Source organism: Papio anubis, chromosome 17 (assembly GCF_008728515.1).
Source record: "Papio anubis isolate 15944 chromosome 17, Panubis1.0, whole genome shotgun sequence".
NCBI classification, from domain to species: domain Eukaryota; kingdom Metazoa; phylum Chordata; class Mammalia; order Primates; family Cercopithecidae; genus Papio; species Papio anubis.
This window is the reverse complement of record NC_044992.1, coordinates 53,414,309-53,438,675: the sequence shown is the minus strand read 5'-3', so window position 1 is coordinate 53,438,675 and position 24,367 is coordinate 53,414,309. Positions and strand designations below refer to the sequence as shown.

Genomic DNA, 24,367 nt, shown 5'->3' with positions numbered 1-24,367 from the left:
ACACTACATTTATTCTAAAGATTTTTTCAGTAATAAATTAACCTTAGCTTACTGTAACTTTTTGCTTTATAAACTTTTAAGTTTTTAAAACTTTCTCTTTTGTAATAACACTTAGCCTAAAACACAAACACCTTGTCATTGTACAAAAATATCTTCTTCACACCTTATTCTACAAGTTTTTTTCTATCTTTAAAAGTTTTCATTTTAAAATGAAAAGTTTCATTTTTTAAACTGTTTTGCTAAAGACTAAGACAGAAACACACACATGAACATAGGCCCACATAGGGTCAGGTTTGTCGGTATTACTGTCTTCCACCTTCACATCTTGTTCCACTGTTAGGTCTTCAGGGCCAACAACACACACGGAGCTTTCCATTGCCTGTGACAGTGCTAACAGAAGGATCTGCCGGAGGCTGTTTCACAGTTCACTTTTTTTAATGAGTAGAAGTACACTCTGATGATTAAAAGTGTAGTATAGTAAATACATAACACTTTTTATTATAAGAAATAAGTGTTTTTTAACAGTAACATAGTTGTTTATTATCAACTATTATATTCTTACTGTACATAATTATATGTGGTATACTTTTAATAGCAGCACTGTAGGTTTCTTTACACCAGCATCACCACAAACACATGAGTAGTGCTTTGTGTTATGACAGGAAATCTTCAGCTGTACTAAAATCTTCTAAGACCATCATTGTATATGTGGTCTGTCATTGACCATAATGTTATTTGGCACATAAATATATGTTGATTATCCAAGAGTTTCATCATTCAAAGCAAATTGTATTAAGCACCATACTTGGACTTGGTATATTTTTGCTTCGAGTTGTGACTTTGCTACCAGATGCTTACATGAACCTTGAGAAGAAAAGTCACTTAACTTTTCTGAGCTTCAGTTTCTTGGTCTGTAAAATACAACATCATAATCAATCTTTTACTTCTTTGTTTGCAGTCTAAATATATGGTGTCTATTACAGAGTTCTGATAGGAAGAATAACACTGGGTTGATAGTTCAGTAAGTAATGCATCAAGAAAACTCACAGCTTTACCTGTTGTATTTATACATTTATTTTTCAACAAATGGATTAGTTTCCTAGACTGCCGTAACAAACTATCACAAATGGGATGGCTTAAATCAGAAATTTGTTCTCTCACCGTTCTGGAGGCCTGAAGTCTGAAATCATGGTGTCAGCAGGGCCATGCTCTCTCTGGAGGCTCTAGGGAAGAATCCTTCCTTGTCTTTTTCCAGTTTATGATGTTGTGCTAGTCCTTGGTGTTCTTGGCCTGTAGCTACATCACTCCAGTTGCTGCCTCCATCTTCACATGACTGTCTTTCTCTTTGCATCTGTGTCCAGATTTCCATGTTAGGAGGACACCAGGCATATTGAATTTAGGGCCCACACTAAAGGTCTCATAACTTGATTACAACTGCAAAGACCCTTTTTCCAAACAAGGTAATATTCACAGGTTCTGGGTGAACATAAATTTGGAAGAGACAATATTCAACTTGCTCTAACAAGCCATGGAATTTTCCCCCAATGATATATTCACATACATTTAGTCTTTATGTAACACTGTAATAGTTTTTGAGCACTTGTGATATATCAGGCACTGTGCTAAGCATTTTACTCTCATTCATGATTTTCGAGATAAACAATGGAAAGTCAGTCAAGTAGTTTGTTCATGGTTACACATCCAAGTGAGTGCAGAGCTGAGATATGAGTATCAGGCTGCAGAGCTGTTGCTCAAGTTAGTAATCACTTTAAGTGCTTGGGGTTTGTTTTTTTTTTTAAGTTATTGAAATGGAAGAAATTTTTTCCTATTTGTTTTGGTTAAGTGAGTTGGTGTTCACGTTTTCCATGCTGCACCAAGATTTGCCAGAGCTGCCTGGGTTGTACAGACCTTTTTTTTTTTTTTTTTTTTTTTTTTGGGGGGGGGAGATGAACCTAGGTGATAGGTTGAATCTTGGTGATAGGCTGTTGAGTTGTAATTTGTCTTTCGGTGGGAGATTGGAGGGATGGTGGGGCTTTTCTTTTTCTTTTTAAGGATTTACTTTGTTGCTTGTTAGCATTAATTTTATTTAAGTGGCGTATTACCAAAAAAAAAAAAAAAAAAAAAAAGGTATTTGTGACTACTGCTAGGTGATTCTAGGATGCAGACACCAGTTTCTGTTCTGTCAGAAGGTAGGTATTACCTTCCAAGCTGTGGAGTAGAGTCCCTTTGGGAATAATGTTACTCTCTGGAGAAAGAATACAATTTCTGGGAACCCTTCTGTACTGCTTCTCCATGCTTTTGTGCTCTTTTAATTTTCATAGTTTGTCAGCTTGTTTTTTTTTTTTTTTTTTGGAGACGGAGTCTCGCTCTGTCACCCAGGCTGGAGTGCAGTGGCCGGATCTCAGCTCACTGCAAGCTCCGCCTCCCGGGTTTACGCCATTCTCCTGCCTCAGCCTCCCGAGTAGCTGGGACTACAGGCGCCCGCCACCTCGCCCGGCTAGTTTTTTGTATTTTTTAGTAGAGACGGGGTTTCACCGGGTTCGCCAGGATGGTCTCGATCTCCTGACCTCATGATTCGCCCGTCTCGGCCTCCCAAAGTGCTGGGATTACAGGCTTGAGCCACCGCGCCCGGCCAGCTTGTTTTTTAAAAAGAAACTCTTCCATGCTTTAGAAGGGGAAAGGAAAACAATATATGTACCTTGAGTATATACTAATTAAAAGTTTACTCATGTATGTTTGTTTAATGATCAGAGTAAATCTTCAGAAGCTTGTAAAAGGCAGAGCTAAATTTAAACTCAGGATTTTTTATCTGATTCAAAAGCATTTTTTTTTTCCCTAACATATTTTACTGTTTTGTCCTTTTCATCATTTCACTGAAACATATTTATTGAAATTTCACACCTGATAAATAAGGGGAAAGAATAGGGACTAAGCAGGTTTTAAGAGGCAGGGTCTTGCTCCGTTGCCCAGGCTGAGGTGCAATGGCCAGATCATATAGTTCACTGTAACCTGAAACTCTTGGGCTCAAGCTATCCTTCTACCTTAGCCTTGCAAGTACAAGTAGCTGGGACCATAGGCGAGTCCCACCATGCCTGACTAATTGTTAAAGGTTTTGTTTTTTTTTTTTTTTAAAAGGATGGGGTCTCACTATGTTATCCAGGTGATCACCTCAAGTGATCCTCCTTGCCTTGGCCTCCCAGAAGCACTGGCTTGACTCTTATGTTTTTTTTTTTTTAAATCCCCTCTTCTGACTACTCTTTGAGATTGCACAGCTGTAGCTGAGGATGGAAATGTTAAGAAGATGGAAGGTGGAAGAGTATTGAAACTTTTGAATAGGGAAAGAGCTGAATGGGAACTGCAGAAGCTTAGAACACCTTTCTCTTCAAAATTTTCGTAAAGCTCTTGAGGTTCTCATCTTAATAGGGTTTTTAAAGCATTGTAGACAACTTATCTTTTCAAAGTAGCCCAGGGTTATTCTTGTGGAACTGGTCTGCAGTGGGGTCACTGGTTTATCTTGAGATGCATAGGGAAGATTGACCTGATAGAGTGATGTAAGGAAGTATGTGAAATTGCCTGTTAGCTGTATTGCAAATACAGTTAAGAGAGGGTCCATCCACAGAGGAATCATTTAGGAGGTATTAAGGCTGCATGTAACTGTGACCTATTCCAATTCCTTTGGTCCTTGTGTAAAGCAGAAGCTTGCTTCAGCCTTGGAGTTTTCTAGGCCTGTGCAATCTAAGCATGATCCTGGCTCTGACTCGGGACATGGTGAAGGAAAAGGAGACTCTTGACCTTTTTCTTCGGCTTCTGTAAGTTGCTATTTCATAGTACAGTGGCTCTAAGTTCACTGCCCCCAGGCTAATGCCACAGCTATTCAACATTGACCCAGTTTAAACCTGGATTGTTAGGGAAGCCCACGTTGGGGGAACCATGAGAGGTGTGGAGTCGAACATTACGAAGTTTTCTCAGCTAATGCTAACCTTTCTTTTCATGGTTATTAAACATGAGTAAACTTTATCCCAAATAAATGTTATTGTGGCATAATGAAACATTGTATACAGAAAAGGGCAAAGTTATTAAGTGCATAATTAATGAATAACTATAGCTCAAAATATATTGAGTATATTTGGGGGATTGTTAAGTAATTATGTAGACCTCCTCTGTAAAGCCTCACTTTCATCAGTCTCTTCAGTTAGGTTCTTTTCTGCTCTGACATCACCTTCTCTCAACTTCTGTTATAGTACTGTCGTAATACTTTGTCTCCTTGTCTGTTCAAAGCTAAATGAACATAAACTCCTTATGGTAGAATCTGTTTTTATTTTATTATTGTGTTTTCACACTACCTTGCACATGGTAGCCACTCAATAGATGCTACCTGCATGAATGACTCTTACCTACTTGGATGCTTTTTATTTGTTCAGCCTCTTTTTAGCTGTTTTCATCCTTTTTGGTATGAGGTACCAATTAAATTAGAGGATCCAGTGTTTGGTTTTGAATGCCACAGTGAACTTAGATATCTTGGGGGCAATGGACAGTGTACGGATGACTGTTGGTTGCATCATTGTAACACTTGAGCACATATTTTCAAAAATAGGTTTAATTAAAACTAATGTGTATTCAAATGTCCTCTGAACAAATTAAGAGGAGTTCCATTCTTCTGGTTGTGGAAGCTAGAAACCTTGGCAGTGTCTCTGACTATTTTCCCTCCTATCTTGTAAGCACATTGGCATAGCTGGTTGATTCTGTCTTCAAATAAACATTCAAGCAGGGCACAGTGGCTCATGCCTGCAACCTGGCACTTTGGGAGGCCAGGGAGGGTAGATCTCTTGGCCCCAAGAGTTTACAAGCAGCCTGGGCAACATGGTGAAACCCCTTCTCTACTAAAAATATAAAAAACTATATTTTTTGGTGGTGGCATACGCCTGTAGTATCCCCTTGCACTTGTATCTCTCTTTCTCTCCTGGGCTTAAGTGATCCTCCTGAATATCTGGAACTACAGGTGTGACATTACACCGGGCTAATTTTTATTTTTTGTGTGTGTGTGTGTTGGAGATAGGGTTTTGCCATGTTGCCCAGGGTGGTCCTGAACTCCTGGCCTCAAGTAATCCTCCTGCATTGGCTTCTCAAAGTGCTGGAATTATAGGCATGAGCCGTCATGACCTCCTTCACCATTTCCACTTCTTAATCCCTCACTATCCTGTATTTTGTTCTCTTTAGCATTTAATACCTTCTAATATAGTACATAACATTTATCTATTTACATTGTTTTTCTTTGCCCCCAGTATTAGAATGTAATAAGCACTTTGAAGGATGGGTTAGGGGAGAGGGATAGGTCTCTTATTTTTTCTTGTATCCTTAGCACCTAACAAATGCTGATGAGTGGATAAATGACTGATTTAAATGAACACAAAAGAAGTGAAGTATTAGTTAGATCCAGCCTTTTGCCCCAGTTCTGCCATGTATTGGCCTGTAGAGACATAAGCTTTGACCTACATCCTCTGTGGGTCTATAAAATGATGTCGATGAATAGATGGTTCCTACCAAGTTTTATTATACTCTCTTAGGAGAAGGTGTCTCCATCGTCTCTCTGAGGGTTGTATTTCGAAATTATTCTGTAGGTTAAGGAAAAATTCTTCCCTTTGGAAAATACTGTATCCTTTCATATAACTGAAAAAAATTGAAGGAGTAATTTTATATCTAATTGTTGGATTTATCTTCTGGCTATAATTATTATAAACTTAATATTTTCCTGTTAGAAAAAAATTTATACAACTCGACAAATATTTGCTATGCATTTATTTTCTTGGTGTATGACTCTGCTAGGAGACATGGGGCATTTAAATATATTTGTATTTTGTCCACATCTTCAAGAAACTAACATAAGTTAACAATTAAAGGCTGGGTGCAACGGCTTGCACGTGTAATTCCAGCACTTTGAAAGGCCGAGGGCCGGGCGCGGTGGCTCAAGCCTGTAATTCCAGCACTTTGGGAGGCCGAGACGGGCGGATCACGAGGTCAGGAGATCGAGACCATCCTGGCTAACACAGTGAAACCCCGTCTCTACTAAAAAATACAAAAACCTAGCCGGGTGAGGTGGCGGGCGCCTGTAGTCCCAGCTACTCGGGAGGCTGAGGCAGGAGAATGGCGTGAACCCGGGAGGCGGAGCTTGCAGTGAGCTGAGATCCGGCCACTGCACTCCAGCCTGGGCGACAGAGCCAGACTCCGTCTCAAAAAAAAAAAAAAAAGAAAGGCCGAGGCAGGTGAATTGCTTGAGTCCAGGAGTTTGAGATGAGCCTGGGCAACGTGGTGAAATTCCATCTCTACCAAAAAATAGAATAAGTAGCTGGGTGTGGTGGCTTGCACCTGTTATCCCAGCACTTTGGGAGTTCGAGGCAAGTGCATTACTTGAGTCCAAGAGTTCGAGACCAGCCTGAGCAACTTGGTGAAACCCCATCTCTACCAAAAAAAAAAAAAAATTTAAAAATTAGCTGGATATGGTGGCATGCACCTGTTATCCCAGCTATTTATGGGGTTGAGGTGGGAGGATCACTTGATCCCGGGAGGGGGAGATTACAGTGATTCGTGACCATGCCACTGCACTCCAGCCTGGGTGACAGAGCTTGACCCTGTCTCAACAAACAAGAAACTGAGGCAATAATAAGTGAAATAAATAATGTGGCATAAGATTATGAATGCTGTGGAAATGAGATTTAAATACACAGAATGTAAGATAAAATCACCATGCTTTAGGTCGTCTGGCAGTATGGATAAAGCAAGTAGGAACTCATTAACCAGGGCATTTTCTTGGAAGGAGGTGGGACTTGTTGAAAATCTCTTTGGAAGGATGAACGGCAATTTGGACTGATAAAATATAAAAATCAGTATGAATAAAGATGAACAGCTCATGTTTGGTTTTTTTTTTTTTTTTTTTTTTGAGACTGAGTCTGGCTCTGTCGCCCAGGCTGGAGTGCAGTGGCCGGATCTCAGCTCACTGCAAGCTCCGCCTCCCGGGTTTACGCCATTCTCCTGCCTCAGCCTCCGGAGTAGCTGGGACCACAGGCGCCCGCCACCTCGCCCGGCTAGTTTTTTGTATTTTTTAGTAGAGACGAGGTTTCACCGTGTTAGCCAGGATGGTCTCGATCTCCTGACCTTGTGATCCGCCCGTCTCAGCCTCCCAAAGTGCTGGGATTACAGGCTTGAGCCACCGCGCCCGGCTGGACAGCTCATGTTTTAACCGTTAATTCAGGTTTTTTTTAACCTTTAACTGACTAATAACCCCTACCTCCAGCAGCAGCAACAGCTTCACATACATTGAAACATTTGTCTAGGAGATGATGCAATTGGTATAACACTAACAGAGATATTTGGGGAAAGTAGTTGGAAATCGATCTTAAAAAAAGGAACTGGTTATGGGAAAATTTGAATACTAAAATGATTTTTGACTTGCTTTATACAGGAAACAGGAAGGCAGTTTGGGCCCTTAAGCAGGGAGTATCTGTTGAATACAACATTTTTAGAAGGCAGTGATGTACAAGATAGCTGTCTTTTGCAAATAGTTTTTACTTGGACATGATAAAGTTTGTAAGGTGTATTTTATGCTTTTGTTTAGGGAAGAAAGTATTTTGAAGCAGAAGTTCTTTTAACCAGAGAAACCTCATTTTAAAGGCTAGGGTAAATGTTTCTTGCTTACTAGTTAATGACCTTTCTCTTGTTTCTGAGGAGACTCCAGTTCTTTTTTTTTTTTTTTTTTTTTTAATTTTTTAAATTTTGAGTTGGAGTTTCACTCTTATTGCCCAGACTGGAGTGCAGTGGCGCAGTCTTGGCTCACTGCAATCTACGCCTTCCAGGTTCAAGCGATTCTCCTGCCTCAGCCTCCCAAGTAGCTGGGATTACAGGGGCTCGCCACCACGCCTGGCTAATTTTTTGTGTTTTTGCTGGAGACGGGGTTTCACTGTGTTGGCCAGGCTGGTCTCCCACTCCTGGCCTCAGCCTCCCAAAGTGCTAAGTTTACAGGTGTAAGCTACCGTACCCAGCCTCCAGTTCATTTTTGTTGTTGTTGGAGATAGAGCCCAGGCTGGAGAGCAATGGTGCGATCTTGACTCACTGCGACCTCTGCCTCCTGAGTTCAAGCGATTCTCCTTCTTCAGCCTCCCGAGTAGCTGGGACTACAGGCATGTGCCACGACACCTGGGCAATTTTTGTATTTTTAGTAGAGATGGGGTTTCACCATGTTGGCCAGGGAACTCCTGATGACCTCATGTGATCCACCCGCCTCAGCCTCCCAAAGTGCTGGGATTACAGGTGTGAGCCACCATGCCCGGCCTCTCATTTTTGGTATAGGCTAAGTGTAGTCATATTCCAGAATAGGTAGGCAGTGCTTCTTTTGCTTTCAAAAGAAAAAGAGATACATATTTCTTCTTAAAAAGCTGAAATAAGTCTGGGCGCGATGGCTCACGCCTATAATCCCAGCACTTTGGGAGGCCAAGGCGGGCGGATCACCTGAGTTCAGGAGTTCGAGACCAGCCTCGACATAGAGAAACCCGTCTCTACTAAAAATACAAAATTAGCCGGGCATGGTAGTACATGCCTGTAATCCCAGTTACTCAGGAGACTGAGGCAGGAGAATTGTCTGAACCTGGGAGGTGGATGTTGCAGTGAGCCAAAGACCGTGCCATTGCACTCTAGCCTGGGCAACAAGAGCAAAACTCTGTCTAAAAAAAAATAAAATTCTATTTTTCTTTCTTAATGTTTTCCCCCCTTTTCTGCAGCTCATGTTTCATATTGGTTTTTTAGTTACAAGGACCCCAGGGATGGATCATCTGGTTTAGTGGCTCGTAAGAGTCTGTTGTATGGCCTAGAGAGCTCAGACTAATACAGTCACAATCTCTGGTCCCCTAAATCTATACTTTAGGATGTTCTTTGAGTCCAAACTAATCAAGTCTGGTGTTTTTCAACTTTACAAGTTTAGGACTTACCAGGGAGCTTTTAAAGAATAGTAGAATATCCTGCTCTGGGCATGGTGGTAGGCACATGTAATCCCACCTACTCCAGAGGCTGAAGTGGGAGGATTGCTGGAGCCCAGGATCAGCCTGGGTAACGTAGCGGGGAAGAGAGAGAGAGAGAGAGAGAGACACAGACACAGACACAGACACAGACACCCACCTCCATGTACCCACCATGCCCTGCCCCCCTCCTGCACTCTTCCCCCATGAAAAGGTAGACTACCTGGCCCCACCCCCAGAGGTACTGAGTAGATGTTGGACCTAAGCCAGTATAGTTTGATAAGGTTCACCAGGTGATTCTGATACAAAATTTCCATTAAGAGCTTCTTAATCTAGTTATATCTCTATTTTTTCGACCAGAGAAAGAGTTTGGGAACCCTGATCGCTTGCATCCCAGTCTTTCGGTTATATAGTGTCATAGCCTTATTTTTGTCACCTCTTCTTGCATCCTGCATCCGTGGTGGGATTCGTGTGTAGTATTTTTTTTTCCTTAATAAGATAACTTCTGCCTTTACCCATCCTGGCTCATTATACCTACTGTGAGGAGAACTTGTGGGTTCATTTTAATTTCTTTTTATGTAAATTGTTTCCTGGAATGACTTCCAAAGGTCTGAATTTGAAATTGTCAAGCAGGAACTTAATCTGAAGTAATATTTATGCTTATGAAAAACAGGTGCCTTTGGGCCAGCTTTTAAGAAAGCTGTTGGTTTCTGATAACTTGTAGGGGACTGTTCCACATTTGTTTCATTGAGTTTTGTTTGTGCAGGTGTAGTTGGTGGAGTACATGATTGATAATAGTAGCATTTTCAGCTTAGTAATTCATAAACTGCATTTGTTGTCTAGAAAAACTGCATTGCTGCTGTTAATCTAGTGGAGTCTAGTAATATGGTATAAAATGCCATAAGCTGGTAAAGAGTTCAGATCTGAAAGATATGAATAAATATGCTAAATGGCTGATGAGCCATGTAGGTCAGATTAGTCAAGTGGCAGAGAGGGGAGCCTGGGTCTGCTTCTTGTTGAAATAACTCTTTGGGAAAACAAAGCTGCCGCTGGTATAGTTTGTTTCTGAACCATAGGATAAGAAAGAGGGGGGCCTCTAGTACACCAGCAGTTCTTTTGAGACTAACTCCTAAATTAAATTTGAAATTTATACTGCTCACTTATGTTATTTTTCTCCTCTCTATCCTGCAGGGGTTGATAGTTCTTGGGGAGGTACCTCCCCCAGAGCATACAACAGACTTATTTCTTCCACTTAGTTCTGAGGTGAAGACAGATCATGGGACTGATAAATTGGTAAGTATAAAAGATAGAAAGGGTGAAATGCGTAAGAATTAAGGGTGTTGTCTTGGCACACCATTTCTTCTCTGTAACTAGGATCCTTGCATTGGCCGAAGGAGGGGAACTGTATCTACTTTTATCACTTATGGCATTTTAAGATCTGAATTTCTGAATAGGTAACCTAGGGCCCCTCCTGCAGCTGTGTAGCTGACCAGTAGGATTAAAAGCAGCTCCAACTCTCAAGACACTACAGCCAGAGCAAGTAAGGCATTAGGGAGTATCATTGGGAATCAGGAGACCTGGGTGTGGCTCTGACACCTGAGACATAAGGTCACCTTTCTGGGCCACTCTAAAAATTACAGCCTTTTCATTAAAAGGTTAGACTAGAGGTTAAATTCACAAGAACACTGAAAATGGCCTCTATGGGTGACTCACTCTTATTCTGTAATGAGCATTAAGCTGTCATTTTCTGTTTCCTTCTGTATCCTAGCTCTGCTTTGATACCTTCTCTTTCTTGGTTTCTCTCAATACCATAGTTAATTTTCTTTCTGAATTCCAAGAGCATTTGTTTATTTCTTTCACTTTTTTACTTTGCCTAAAAGGTTACTGGGTTTTATGAATATTCATATTTCTTGATTTAAGTCTCCATAACTTAATTAGAAATTCCAAAGTCCCACGACAGTAGTTTATTATTTTGATTATACTTCAGATAATAAGGCTAGTATGAAGTGCTGGCTTTTTAAATGGTGAGTTAAGCAAGCTGTTCTTGTATCTGCAAATAAACCAACCTTATAGTTCTTTTATTTATTTTAATGATTGTTAGCAGGAACGCATGATGTAGTGGAAACTAAATTTTCTCTGAGGCAGATACTGGAGATGTTCAGATCTTGGAAAGATCTTTCACCTAGTTTTGAAAGCCGGCCACTGTTTCTAGAGATAAATGTGAAGACACTAGAAGATTGATAGTTCTTAACTGGAAGGTAGTTTTGAATAAATTAAAGAGCAGAACGCCAAGTTTTGCCACTATATAAGTCTATAATATAAGTTCATGGCATGCTGTTTACAGAATTTTTTTAAGTTATTAATAAAACTTTTAGCGAATGGTCTATTCAGGGTAAAAATTGTTAAGTGAGAAAGAAAACAGATAAATTGATGGTATGAGTACAAGAAACATGAAACATGAAGCATATGTGATAGGGGAGTAGGTTCTATGTAGATATTTACATATTTGTATATAGAATTTAAGGATTCCAAACTTTTTTGAGTAATTTCCCTATAGTTGTGTTTCTCTCACCTCAGCACTTCTGAAGGACAGGGCATAACAGTCCCTTATTGTGTTACTGATTCTCATTATCTTAAAAAGTCCACAGTGATTGTGAGATAGTTTATACAGATTCACTTGTAACACACACACACTCTTCAGGAGCTTGTTCCTTTCCCTGCCCTTCATTTATTCGCTTGTGTGTTAAATTGTAAGATTCCTGTGTGTGTATTAAATTGTAAGGTTCTTGAAGGTCAAGACCATCTTTCCCTTTGTGTTGGCCATACTAGTGTCTACGTTGTGCAATAGAATGCTTTTTGGATTGAGTAAAATAAATAATGAAAACAACTAAGTATACACTGTCAGTTTTTTGTCAAGGAGAGATTACCCTGTCCCTGTTTTTGTCAATTAACTACCCTTTATGAATATATCCATGCTTTCCGAAAAGCGTTCAGAAAGTGTTAGAGAAGACTGGCTGGGCGGGGCAGGGACAATACATTTCCATTGTTTATTATTAGTAGAATGGGCTGCAGAGCATATGTTTCTTAAAAGCTATTAAGTGACTTAAATTTTTAAAATGCCAAATATTTGCAAAGCCATGCCTATGTCAATTGCCATGCAAAGTTTTTGTGTATAAGAAGGCAGTATTTAACTTTGCTTGTTTGTTCTCCAGATTTTTTTGTTTTGTTTTGTTTTAAATTTTAGGAAAGCGATTTTTCTCAGTTTTGCTTAAAATAAATAAATAAATTAGTTTACCCGGGACAGAGGACCACTGTAAATTTTCATATACCCACATGTAACCAGCCTGTGTTCCATTTTATTAAATTTTTCCCCAAATGGAGGTAGGTGTATTTATTCTTTTTTTTTTTTTTTTTTTGGTTAAGACAGGCTCTTGCTCTGTCACCCAGGCTGGAGTGCAGTGGCACACTGTAGCTCACTGCAACCTCAAACTCCTGGACTGCACTTGTTTATTACCCAGAAATATATTTGAAGACTTGTGGTTTAAAAATAATAATGTCAGAGATATTTTCTATTATGTTTAATTTTTGTATTCTCATTTCTGAAACTAAGCTGGAATTAACAAAAAAAAATCAGTATCTTTAGAATTGTCAAAATATAGTTTCAAAACATTAGACATAATTCCTCCCCTCCCCCCTCCCTCCCTCCCTTCCTCCTTCCCTTCCCTTCCTTCCTTCCTTCCTTCCTTCCTTCCTTCCTTCCTTCCTTCCTTCCTTCCTTCCTTCCTTCCTTCCTTCCTTCCTTCCCTCCCTCTCTTTCTCTCTCTCTCTTTCTATTTGTCTCTTTGTCTCTTTTTCTCGTTCGTTCATTTGTTCTTTCGTTCGTTCATTCGTTCTTCACCGGGTCTTACTCTGTCACCCAGGCTGGAGTGCAGTGGCGTGACCTTGGCTCACTGCAGCCTCTACCTCCCAGGTTCAAGCCATCCTCCCACCTCAGCTTCCAAAGTAGCTGGGACTACAGGCATGTGCCACCATGTCCGGCTAATATTTGTATTTTTTTGTAGAGATGGGGTTTTACCATGTTTCCCAGGCTGGTCTCAAACTCCTGAGAACAAGCAGTCTGCTGGCCTTGGCCTCCAAAAGTGCTGGGATTACAGGCGTGAACCACTGCACCAGCCTAGACATAATTCCTAAATATATAGTGATTTACTGAATAACGAGGGAATCATGATGGTGACCAAACTGTTAACAGTATTTTAATACCAAATAAAAAGGAAGAATGCAGGAATATGATTACTCAGTAGCATACAAAAATTGTTAATCAACAATAAAGCTGTAATTTTGGACATTGTTTTCAACAAGATGCACACCAACTTTAACTTGTCAGCGTTCTAAAATAAACATCCAGTAAGACTTCTGGGCCCTAATCAATTATAGATAGTAGGTAAAACAAAGTTAAATAATTTATGGAGAGTCAGATGATTCCTAGGTGGGCTTGTTAGGTAATGTCCCAGTGCTACACTGCAAGGATACATAGTCTTTTTGCTTTATTTCCAAACAGGATGATTGTTTATTGACAGAACCAGTATGTATCTGCTTGGGTCTTGAATACAGTACAGATATTATTGAACTAAGTTGTTCTAAAGGAACCCAACCTATGAGCAAAAGAACTGGAGACTGAATGCATGGGTGAACCTTTTTTGAGTCATGGAGCAAATCAAGGAATATTTTCTGGGTTGGGGAAGTGGGTACTGTTTTTATACCACAGAGCAGTGGGTTAGAGGAAGGGAAGACCTAAGGAGGAATGCCTAGAAAAATGCCTCTTTTTTTTTTTTTTAACCTCTTCTTATTTCTGACTCAAAGGCAGTTTTAAAGGTGTAAGGCTAGCTGAGGGAGAGAAAACTTACGGGCCTCTAGCTTGGTAGCTGCCGATAAGTCATGTGTGTACAGATAAATGCTTCTGTGAAATTTAAGACTCCTTTTGAACAAAGAGGGTGTGCCCTTGGAAAGAGAGAATGTAAAAAGCAGTTGAGAGTTGTTCCCTAGTGTTCTGAAACATGCCTTTTATCTTCCCCACCTTCTCATTCTCTCTCTTCAACAAATAGAAGCCTGCTTTCCCCTGCTTAAGAAAAAGTAATGAGCAAAGAAGGACAGACTTGGAACCTGTACATGTTACTAGGTAAATTACTCAACAATTTGTCAGCAAAATTTCAGACAGAAAGTATTGCCAGGAAGAGAGCATTCTCAGTCCATGTGCCCCAGAGCTTCTAGAATTCAATAGTCACTGCCTCATGGGCTTGTATGTTATCAGAGGATAGAGTTCAGGGCTACCAAGTAGGTAGAAATTGAAGGAGGGAGTAGTGGCAAAGAGGGAGCTATGGGACATGGGGAGGGGCATAGGCCTACAATCTATTTGAACCCCTTTCAGATCTTTGTGCTCACCCCTGAACTGCACACATTTAGGGAAGATTTTATAGGACATAGTGGAAAGCAACATTGGAAGGCTAAAAGAGCTGAGCAGAGAAGATCATCATTGCCTAATGCAGGGAAGGCAGAATTTGGAGTTTGAATTCCAGCTATACTTGGCAAAAAACAGAGGACTTTGATTGAAACCAGTAAAAGCTCACACTTAAAAGAGTTAAAGAATGTTTCCCAGGACTAAGGCTTTCACCATAGGATTAAGGAGGGAACCAAAATAGACTCCAAACACTCTTTAGGAAAAGCTAACTAAATTCAGAGTCTCTATAATGTATTGCATACATTGTATACAATAGAAAATTATTATACATATGAATAAACACGAGAATATTCTAGTCATGAGGAAAAAGGGGAAAAAATAAGATGGAAAAAGTTGAGGAACTTAATGGCTGGATTTTTGAATTTGAAAAGTCAGTTTACAAATGTATGAAACTTTAGGCCGAGCACGGTGGCTCACGCCTGTAATCCCAGCACTTTGGGAGGCCGAGGTGGGTGGATCACCTGAGGGCAGAAGTTTCAGAAGTTTCCCCAGTCTGGCCAACATGGGAAACCCAATCTCTACAAAAAAATACAAAAATTATCCAGGTGTGGTGGCAGACGCCTGTAATCCCAGCTACTCAGGAGGCTGAAGCAAGAGAATCTCTTGAACTCAGGAGACAGAGATTGCAGTGAGCCGAGATCATGGCCCTGCACTGCAGCCTGGGCAACAGAGTGACACTGTGTCTCTAAATAAATAAATAAATAAATCATGAAACTTTGAGACTAATAGCCATGAGAATCACAACTTTGTAGTCAAAATCGTGAAAATCAAAAGGTGAAGACAACCTGATTCCTGAGCTGTGATGCTGTTTAAAAATTAGGAAAAAACAAACAGTGCCTAAATAACTCACACTACTTGGTGAAAGTGCTTTTTTTGTTGGCCTACAATTAGGAAAAAAATACATCCTAAAAACATTGTAGGCTGGGCACAGTGGCTCACGCCTATAATCCCAGCACTCTGGGAGGCCAAGGTGGGCGGATCGCTTGAGCCTCGGAGTTCAAGACCAGCTCAGGCAACATGACGAAACCCCATCTCTACAAAAGATACAAAAATGAGCCTGGTGTGGGGGCATGCACTTGTAGTTCTCATTACTCTGGAAGCTGAGGTGGGAGAATTGCTCTTAAGCCCAGGTAGTGGAGGTTGCACTGAGCTGAGATCACTTGAGCCTGGGCAACAGAGAACCTGCCTCAAACAAACAAAAACATTGTACTCTGTCTTGGCTAATGCAATATAGCAAGAAAAAAGCAATGAAAGGCATGGAAATTGGAAAAGATAGGGCCAAACTGCTTGTATTTGAAGATACAATACATAGAAACCCCATGGAATTGCCTAAACCTATGAGAATTATAAATTTAGTCAGGGTCTCCATATACAGACTGTTTTTATTTATTAGAGCAAACAATTGAAAAATGACCCGGAGAAACAGTTCCATTTGCAGTAGCATCAAGAAACATAAAATACTTAGGAATAAGTCTAACAAAAGACATTAATGACTTTATTGCTGAAACCATAAAACTCCTGAAAAAGATTACATAAGTGAATGGAGATGTATGCTATAGTTGTGCGTTAGAAGAGTCAATGTTAGACACACAGATTCAATGCAAAGCCAGTGAAAAATCCCAGCAAGATTTTTTGGTTTATGTTGTGCTGTTTTTGTTTTTTGTTTTTTTTGTTTTGTTTTGTTTTGTTTTGTTTTTGAGACGGAATCTCACTCTGTTACCCAGGCTGGAGTGTAGTGGCGCGATCTCAGCTCACTGCAAGCTCCGCCTCCCGGGTTCACGCCATTCTCCTGCCTCAGCCTCCTGAGTAGCTGGGACTACAGGCGTCCACCACCGTGCCCGGCTAGTTTTTTGTATTTTTAGTAGAGACGGGGTTTCACCGTGGTCTCAATTTCCTGACCTTGTGATCCGCCTGCCTCGGCCTCCCAAAGTGCTGGGATTACAGGTGTGAGCCACCGTGCCCGGCCTTGTTGTGCTGTTTTTGGTAACAGTTGAACATTGATTTTCAAATGTGTATGGAAACATAAAGTACTTTCAATAGCCAAAACAATTTTTTTTTTTTGGAGATAAAGTCTCGCCCTGTCACTCAGGCTGGAGTGCTGTGGTGTAATCTGGGCTCACTCACTGCAACCTCCACCTCCCGGGTTCAAGTGATTCTTCTGCCTCAGCCTTCCGAGTAGCTGGGATTACAAGCATGTGCCACCACACCCAGCTAGTTTTTGTATTTTTAGTAGAGATGGGGTTTCACCATGTTGGCCAGGCTGCTCTTGAACTCCTGACCTCAAGTGATCCACCTGCCTCGGCCTTCCAGAGTGCTGGGATTACAGGCGTGAGCCACTGTACCTGGCCAATAGCCAAAACAATTTTTAAAAACAAGAACCAAATTGGAGGAGTCCCACTCTCCTCCCACTACCTATTTCCAGCCTTCTTACAAAGTTAAAATGTATGATTTGCTTTTAACAATGTTTGATAGATAATGAAAGTTAGTAAAAACTTGTTGTTATTGTTCCAGACTGCACTTTGTGTCTGAAAAACTCTGTAAGTAGAACCAGGTGTCTTATCTTTTCTTGAGTGCTTCTTGTTGGTCCAGTTAAGCATATAGTGGGAGTGCTGGAGGGAATCAGCAAAGGTGGCTTCCTAGGGAATGGTGTACTTGTTTCTGAGCCTTATGGACTTGCTGAAGGATGGTGTAGGGAGTGAGTTCCAGCAGGGAGTAATGTGTAATGCAGCATAGACTTGAAAGAGCCTAGCATTATCAGGGAACTGCAGATACTTTTCTGTGATGGAGTGTTGGATGTTTCGGCCAGTTCAGAATGGATTCTATATTTATCTTGAGTACTTTATCCTGTAACTGATAGGAACCTGTAGACTGTACAGATTTACATATGAATGAAGTTTTTTTTTTTAATGCTAGATATATTTTTTCTTCGTTCTTTTAAAATACGATTTTAGGCTGGGCATGGTGACCTAAAATCCCAGCACTTTGGGAGGCAGAGGCGGGCGGATCACCTGAGGCCAGAAGTTTGAGACCAGCCTGGCCCAACATGGTGAAACCCCGTCTCTACTAAAAATACAAAAATTAGCCAGGTGTGGTGGTGTGTGCCTGTAATCCCAGCTACTTGGGAGGCTGAGGCACAAGAACCACTTGAACCCAGGAGGCAGAGGTTTGCTGTGAGCCAAGATCGTGCCACTGCACTCCAGCCTGGCCAACAGAGCAAGATTGTGTCAGAAAGAAAGAGAGAGTGTGTGTGTGTTCAAATAGTAGTACAGAGTCTCTATATAATTTTCACCCAGCTTTCCCTAATGTTAACACATCTTGCCACAATAATCGTTAATTATCAGAACCACAAAATTAACATTGATTAACATTGAAATTAACATTGAATTTATGCAGAGTAATAGACAATTTATTTGAATTTCTGTATTATTAGTTTTCTTATTAATGTCCTTTCTGTTGTCCAGAATCTGTCATTGCTTTTAGTTTTTGTGTCTCTAAGGGTCCTTCAGTATGTGAGAGTTCTCAGTTTTTGTCTTCTGTTACTTGGATACAAAATTTCTGGTTGGTTATTTTGTATAGCGTTCCACAAATTGGTGTTTTTTGGTGTTTTCTCATTACTAGTGGTTACCCATTGTTTTACAGGAATGCCACAGAAGACACTGTACTCTTCACTACACTACAGAGGGTTCATGATGTTGACTTGTGTTTCTAATAGTGATGATAGGTTTGTTCCCTTGGTTAAGGTGGTGCCTGACAGGTTTCTCCTCTGTAAAATCAGCGTTTTCCCCTTTGTAATAAACGACAATAGATTTATTTATTTAGAGATAGGGTCTTACTCTGTCACCCAGGCTGGAGTGCAATGTCGTGGTCACCACTCCAGCCTTCACCTCCCTGGCTCAGCTGTCCTCCCATCTCTCAGCCTCCCAAGTAACTGGGATCACAGGCATGTGCCACCATGGCAAATTTTTATGTTTTTTGTTGTGACATGGTTTTGCCATTTTGCCCAGCTGGAATAAATGACTGCCTTATAGGGAGACACTATGTAAATATTCTGTTGCTCATTATATTTTCACCCATAATTTTATTGTTCACTGATGACTTTTTCCTACAGCAGTTATTGCTGTGTTGTTTACTGAAGGGTGATTGTTCTATTTCCTACCTGTATTAAATGGAATTCTGTTTGGAAGAGGTGTCTTCCCCCCTCATTTATTTACTCATTCATTCACTCAGTTGTTAATATCAGGATGCACCCATGGATATTAATTTTATTTAATAGATTATAACCTATTACTGTTATACAGTCACTCCAGTTACCTCAATTTTGGGTACTGGGCGCTCTTTCAGATTGGCTCCTGTGTCCTTTTAGCATGTACTGCTTATATTTTGAAATACTTTCTGCTACTAGATGTTCCAGGTTACTCTTGTATTTTGCCTACTCCAGTTCAGGTTCCTTTTATTATAAACTAAAATCTGAGTACTAGTGGTGCTCATTGTTACTTCGTAAGTGTCACTGCTTCTAGGATGACTCAAAAGGCAAAGCAAGGAAACGTGTATCTATGCTCACACATGCATACACACACATCTATATTTCTGTATCTACTTGCCTGTATATATATATTAAAAACCATAAGTTCATACCAGTTCAACACAGCAGCCTTCCCCCCTTCCTTATTGATGCTCGTTTAATCCTAGTACCCATATAGTCTCACAATTGTCATCTAATACCCCTGTGAAAAACACATTTACTGACTAGAGTACAGTATTTTTGTGCAGTATGTTAACTGTTATGCAGTCAAAATACAGTTTTTTGAAGTTACATAGGTTATTTCCTTCCACCAAATTTTTCAGTATGGTTATGTTGTTTTGTAATACAGTTAGGTTCGTTTGTTACTACAATATTCCAATTCTAGCCTTCCCTGGTTCCCCCACCTCCCACTGTTAATTTTTATTTTTGTATGTGAAACATTATTGTGGTTCTAAAAGTTATACATTCTCTCTTTATATCCTTTTCTCATTCAACCTCCTGTAGGTTAGCAATTTCAGTACGTTTTGGATTATCTTTCCTGTATTTTTTTGCACCTATGAGCAGACATAAGCATATATTTTTTAAAATCTCCTTCTTGGGTAAATATTTTTTTAAATACTAGATTTGAAGTTAAGGAGGGTTTTGTTTAGCAAAAGCATTGCTTCTATGGCAATTAACAAGTAACACATTATTTGTGTGTTAGTTTCTGTTTGTAAAATGATCCTGCTCCTTTACCCTTTCCTTACTCATCCTACTTTACTGAAGTGATGAGAAAAACAAGTGTACTATTAAGTGAAGAGCTAATGCTTTCTCAGAAGAAAGGCATGCTAAAAATGTAAGCTATTGCTGTTTCTTTTTACACAGTCCAAGCTACATCTTCATTCCATTGGTTTAAGCAGGAATACTCTTCCCTTCTTTGAAGTTTTGCAGTCACTAGGGACAGTGGTTCATTGGCTTGACAAGGGTTTTGGGGTAGAAGGTAAAGGGATAGATATTGACCGAGAAATATTTGACCCACGGTGTTAGAAAACACTGACAGGTTAGGTCTTTTACAGTAAATTGGACTATGGATAAATAAGTTGAACAATAAGAATTTAAGATGCATTTTTGCATTTGTTATATTTCTTTAAATTCTAGATAGGTATTTTCATGTGTTGGTAAACATGAATCTTAGGTTTAGGAACCATTGGATTTGTAACAGCATTATGCTAATTAAAACTTTTAAAAAATGGTTCAAAATTGTTCTCATGTAATTGTATAGATTTTCTTTTATCCTCAACCTGCAGAAGCAGGGAAGTGAGGCACATAGCCCCACGTATGCAGAAATTAAAGCCTCGGCAATAACTTGGTGAAAATGGAATTTTCAGAACTTTCCACTCCTTGTTTAGTACAATTTTATGGCCATGGTGCTAGCTAATGGAAATGGCTAGTATACTATTTATAGGCCAGCAGTATTTTGGTGAATTTAAGCAAAACTATGCTCAGTATCATTGAAATGGGGGCTGGGTGGGCTTGAGACATGAAATCAGTCATGCAAAGTCAAAAACTATTTTAAACCAGGAATAAAAGTTAAATTCCTGTCACCCAGTTAGCATTTTCTTCCCATTTTAATGTTTGTCGGGAAGGGAATAACTAACCAAAACTGAACTGTTGACTTTTCTAGCCAAATGAATGTGATGCATTTTAAAAAATGACATTGCAAGCAGGTGTGACATGGCATTAATTGAATAAAGTAAAAATACATACATACTTGCAGGTAGAGTTTAATTTCATTGTGTGTTTTTAAGTGTGTGACTCTCTGTTTTTACCCTTTAACCCTCTCTCTACTTTTTGGTAAAACAAATCTAGTAGACACTGGTTCTTAAACCCTAGAAAAAACCACCCCCATAAAAACTATTTAGTCTTAGCTTTTCATTCAAGGCCTCTTTGTCACACGTACTTGATCTGACCCAGAAAGTGGAGTAATGAATCAGATGCCTGCTTTGTGTGAATAACAAATTTGAATCTCATTGCTGTGTTAGTAATTTTATGCTGTACACCTGGCCGTTTCAATCAGGGGTAAAACAATTCAGCAACCCTCCTTGCTACCTGTAACTGTAAGATTATGCCAAAAGATAATCCCCTAGGGCCCTACTTTGGAGAGGAGGGGATTACAGAGGCACTCTGTCTACCACTTTAGCTTTTCTACTCTTTTCTTTCTGGCTGTGGGATGCGTAAACCCTGAGTTCATCTGAACATCAAATAAAATTCAAATGGAAGTTTCAATGATAATCCCTATTTTCTAGGTAGTAGAGTCTTAAGTTCTTTCATCCTTTTTGCAGTTGCCTATTGGATAGCAGATATCTGAGTCATGCTTTAGTTTTCTAAAAACACTAATGATGTAAACCACTGCAGTAGTAATAATGAAGCTGAAATTATTATGCGGATTTAATATTTCTGAAGTGTTTGTTAATGTTTCTCTACCCTCTGTGTTTGCAGCCTTTTAGACTGCAGGATAGGAAGTGTTCATTTTGTCTCAAGGGAGAGCACTGGCATTTAAGGAGCTAGGTGAAATTGTGTGTGTTTATGTGTTTATGTTTTTCTTTTTCCAAATGGAACACTATGATTGGGATTAATATTTTAATCTCTTTGCATTGATGATGGGTTGCAGGACGTGTCCAAATGCCTGCTTTTGGATATTAGCTTGATTACAGAATTTCCCAAGATCTTAAATAGATCCTTCCTGAATATCCAGTGCTTCCTTTTGTGTGGCTGGGAATGCAGGCCAGCCACAGTCCCTTTCTGATGTTTATGCTGTTGATCTCTGTATACTTCATGTTCTTTACAACATTTTCATGTTAATAATGTGCTGCCTGTTGACTTCAATTTTGATTTGGGAGCTGAATTATTCCAGGAAGATTCAGGTTTTTATAAGAAAATCAATAACATTCATATTAAAGCTGAATAGTATTTAAATATATACACTTGCAGGCATGAGAAACAAGACAGACTGTTATAGCAGTAGTAGTTAGCTATATGGATGGTGACATTACTGGTGATTTTAGTTTACATATTCTTCTTCAGACTTTCTATAAGAAAGATAAATGTTTTGAATTGAGATTTTGTTAGAGAGCGGAAACATTTTATCTTGACAAGTGTCCTTGCAGTTAAATCTCATAATCCCTACGAGAAAACTTAATCAAATGGAGAGTCAGTCAACCCATTTCTTAAACGTAGTGCCTTCTAGAACACGTGGGTATATAAATCAAATCACTGCCATAATTTAATGCTGAAAGCTATATTTTAAGTGAATATAAAATTAACAGAAGTAAGGATTGGTATTTCCGCAAAAAACTCTTGGAGTTTTTTTTTTTTAAACAACATTTTTCTATTGAAAGGAAACTTTTTCATCTAAACCAGAACTTCTGAAATCTAGAAAACCTATAACATGCCTGAAGTGATACATCTGTTAGTTAATGCCAACCTGAATTTTAAATTCTTTTGATTTTTCTTGTTCTTTGTCATACCATATTTGTTTAGTCTTTTTGAGGTTTCCCCTGTGTAGTAAAATCCTTACTAGCATTCAAGGGGGTATTTGGTTTTATGGGGGTTTCTTTTTAATATAAAAATATTACCGGCCGGGCGCGGTGGCTCAAACCTGTAATCCCAGCACTTTGGGAGGCCGAGGCGGGTGGATCACGAGGTCAGGAGATCGAGACCATCCTGGCTAACATGGTGAAACCCCGTCTCTACTAAAAATACAAAAAACTAGCCGGGCGTGGTGGCGGGTGCCTGTAGTCCCAGCTACTCGGAGGCTGGGGCAGGAGAATGGCGTGAACCTGGGAGGCGGAGCTTGCAGTGAGCCGAGATCGCGCCACTGCACTCCAGCCTGGGTGACACAGCGCGAGACTCCGTCTCAAAAAAAAAAAAAAAAAATTACCTAAAATGTAAAGAAAATTTCAGAATAGTTTTACAAGTGTAACACTCTTTGTCTTGTTATCTATGTATGTATATTTTTAGTCACTACAACTGTATTAAACTATTATTTTTGTCTCTTGAAATCTCTTCTTGCATAAGAGAAGAAATATCCTTTATGGTTCTTTTTAATATTTTGATTTGGTGTACCACAACTGATAACTATAGTTAAAATGCTTATAACTATTGAGTGTATTTAGATTATTGATAAATATAATTGCAGTGACCACCTTTGTGAATAAGATTTTTGGGGGTGTGTTTGTTGAGTTACTCCTTTAGGGTAGATTTTTAAAAATTGGTTAGAATATTTTGTCAGAAGATAAGAATATCCTTATAGGTCTTGCTACTTAATACCGTGTTGCTTTCCAAGGGAAATCTGTGTAGAGCTTAAGGCAATGTGTCTATGCCAGATTTACTATAATTTTGATAGTATTGACAGTTGTTCAAGATGTTTGTGATATCTTAGTAGATGTACAGGATATCCAACAAAAAAGACAGCCTTTTCTCAGTGTTCACTCATTGTAGCATACTTCTGTGACTTAATCTGTGTATATAGTTTCATCTGTATTTTAGGATAATTTGTATTAAAACTTTACCTCCCCAATCTGCTTTTTTGTGTGTGTTTTGTTTTGTTTTGGAGACAGAGTCTCTCTCTGTCTCCCAGGCTGCAGTGCAGTGGTGTGATTTTGACTCACTGCAACCTCCACCTCCTGGGTTCAAGTGATTCTCATGCCTCAGCCTCCCGGAGGAGCCAGGATTATAGACATGTGCCACCATGCCCAGCTAATTTTGTATTTTGAGTAGAGACAGGATTTTACGATGTTGGCCAGGTTGGTCTCAAACTCTTGACCTCAGGTGATCTGTCTGCTTCAGCCTCCCAAAGTGCTGGGATTACAGGCATGAGCCACCACACCCAGCCTCAATCTGTTCTTTTTTGATGCTTGTCTAGGACTACTTTCAGGTTCAGTCCTTTGGTGTTTTCTCCTTGGGGGTATAAAGACAAAAAAAAAAAAAAAATCAGCAGTATTGAAAAATAGAATTTCAGCCTCAAAATATTTACCTTGAAAGCATTTATAGGAAGCATTTATAGGAATATTTACCTTGGAAGCTTTTATAGGAAGCATTTATAGGAATATTTACCTTGAAAGCTTTTATAGGAAAGAGAACTTCAGCATGCCCCAGAGTCAGTTCAAGTGTAAGGAGACAGGTTAGGTGTGGTGGACACCTGTAATCCCAGCATTTTGGGAGGCCAAGGAGGGCGGATCACTTGAGGTGAGAAGTTCAAGACCAGCCTGGCCAACATGGCAAAACCCCGTGTCTACTAAAAATACAAAAATTACATGGGCATGGTAGCGTGTGCCTGTAATCCCAGCT

At 39.7% G+C, this 24,367-nt stretch overlaps 1 protein-coding gene across 1 annotated transcript in view; it reads left to right on the top strand.

Moving 5' to 3' along the window:
- Window positions 1-24,367, top strand: part of LOC116270966 (KAT8 regulatory NSL complex subunit 1-like) — a 68,720-nt gene that overhangs the window by 6,602 nt on the left and 37,751 nt on the right. The window contains exon 3 of the mRNA XM_031656969.1: window positions 10,194-10,295. Coding sequence (XP_031512829.1) covers window positions 10,194-10,295 — 102 coding nt within the window. The remainder of the gene's footprint in view (window positions 1-10,193; window positions 10,296-24,367) is intronic.